Source organism: Triticum urartu, chromosome 2, assembly GCF_003073215.2.
Source record: "Triticum urartu cultivar G1812 chromosome 2, Tu2.1, whole genome shotgun sequence".
Classification (NCBI taxonomy): Eukaryota; Viridiplantae; Streptophyta; class Magnoliopsida; order Poales; family Poaceae; genus Triticum; species Triticum urartu.
Window position 1 is genome coordinate 676,119,647 of NC_053023.1, and position 2,177 is coordinate 676,121,823.

The following is a 2,177-nucleotide window of genomic DNA, read 5'->3' on the forward strand; positions in this document are numbered from 1 at the left end:
ATCGACCTCACCGACCCCGAGGACGACGATGACAACGCCTAGGGCAGCGCACCGCCTCGTAGTTTAGTTTGTTTTTAGTTTTATTTAATGCTAATGTGGACGCGTGGACTCTCGCCGGCCTTCTTGGCTGGCTTTAATGTTTAATTAAGTTGTTTTTTATTTTAAATATGCATGCACTATTTTCTTTTTGTCGACGCCGTCAAAATGGGACGAGCGAGCTTTGGACGCATACGTCAATCCAAACACAAAAGCGGACGTCTATGTTCGTTTGACCGATCCAAACGAACGAAAAGCGAACAAAATTGCCGTCCCTTTGAGTCAGCCCCTTGGAGTTGCTCTAAGAAAAATAAGGAATTTTGTAAAGAGATCAAATTCATATCATGGGTATCATAGGATGACGATCAATGCAGAGTTTGAAACATTTGTTCCTTTGAATCAAATACTAGATTCTATTGGAAAATATCTACAGATTTGCATACCACATGTAATTTATATAAAATTCATTTGAAAAAGAGCCCTCGTCTGCGGTACATCTGGACTCACATTTCAGTAGATTTCTTCCTCTAATTGTAAGTACAATCCAACTACGGAAGACATGCGTTTTATCTTAAGAACAGTACAAGTAGGCTCCGCAAATCGATCAAGTGTAGTTGTTGGCGATGTCGGCGAGGTGGCCCGCAAGTTCCTCCGGCGCGGAGAGCATGGCCATGTGGTCGGCGTCAGCCATCTCCCTCACCTCAGCCACGGGGATGCCTGCGATCATCTGCCTCTGGTACTCCTCGACCATGGCCTGGTCCTGCTTGGCAATCACATAGACCTTGGTCACCGCGCCGTATCGGGCAGCGCTGAACGGCGGCCGTTGCTGCTGGTCGGCCACGTAGTAGGAGCTCACCCGCGCGAGGCTCTGGCACAGCGTGTAGTCCTCTTCGGAGGTCAGCTGGTAGAGCTTCCGGCGCACGAAGTCGGGCCCGAGGAACACCGACGGCGGGACGTGCTCCTCGTCGACCACGCTGTCCATCCAGTCGGACACGGGGACCTGCTCGATGACGCGGGTGCGCGGGCCGGCGCAGTCCGGCATGAAGGCGGTGAGGAACACGGCGGCGGCGACCTTGTCGGGGAACTCCTCGGCGGCGAGCGCGACGCTCATGCCGCCGAAGCTGTGGCCCACGAGCACCGCTCGCTCGCCGTCCGGGAGGGCCCGGAGCGCGTCGAGCAGGGGGCGCGTGTAGTCCTCGAAGGTTGGCGCGTCGCTCAGCCGGCGCGCGTCGGCGCCGCAGGCCGCGAGGTCCGGCGCGTCGACGCGGTGCCCCGCGGCGCGGAGGAGGGTGGCGACCTTGTACCAGCACCACCCGCCGTGGCCCGTGCCGTGCACCAGGATGAGGCGGGTCGACGTCGCCACGGCGGCCGCTGGCGCAGAGGAGGAGGATGACGACATGTGTGCGCCGAGCAGCTAGCAGCTTCGTTTCTTGGCTGCTTGATGGTACGCCTCTGGCTTTATTTATGCATGCGGCCATGCGGGCATCTTCTTCAGGAAAAGTGGGCAGATGGGGTATTGTCATGGCTGATGCAACGTATGCTGGCGTGGGTCAACACGCTGCTTCCTTTCTGCATTGTCATGGCAGCCTGGCTGCGGAGAAGATGAGGTTCAGCCGAAGTTCGTGCCAGTTGCCATCATCGCCATGAATGCGACGGTTTAGAGCTCGCAAAGGGACGACGACTCGCAGCTTTGATTTCTGCAAGGAGCCAGCGGCTGTACGCTTAAGTTAGCGTTGAGAGCAGGGAAGTGCACTGTTAGATAATAAAGAGAAATAAACGAGACAAAGAGACACGGATTTTTATGTAAAAATCCTTGCGGGAGAAAACCACGGACGCACGAAGGCGCAATTATTATCATGGAGGAGTATTACAAGCACGAGACGGCAGACCGTCTGAGGTGCGACTACATAGGATATATAAGAGGGCAATACATGAGATTCCTTGGAGGACAAGTAAACGAGTTGTACTCGTACGCGTCGACGTCAACGCAAAGGCCCATACCAGTTGTACTACGTCTAGTCCAACACGGTATAATTTGGATCACAATTTAACAATCTCCACCTTGATCCAAATTTCCTCCAGTAGTCAAAGAAAATGAATAACTCCATCCAAATCAGCATAAACACCTTGTGCGTCAAAGT

The 2,177-nt window shown here is 53.9% G+C and overlaps 1 protein-coding gene across 1 annotated transcript; it reads right to left on the reverse strand.

Moving 5' to 3' along the window:
- Positions 1-485: 485 nt before the first annotated feature.
- LOC125534028 (salicylic acid-binding protein 2-like) lies at positions 486-1,494 on the reverse strand. Its single transcript, XM_048697335.1, has one exon. It carries the CDS (start codon positions 1,433-1,435, stop codon positions 641-643), a length of 795 nt encoding a protein of 264 aa, XP_048553292.1. The 5' UTR covers positions 1,436-1,494; the 3' UTR covers positions 486-640.
- Between the last annotated feature and the right edge of the window lie 683 nt (positions 1,495-2,177).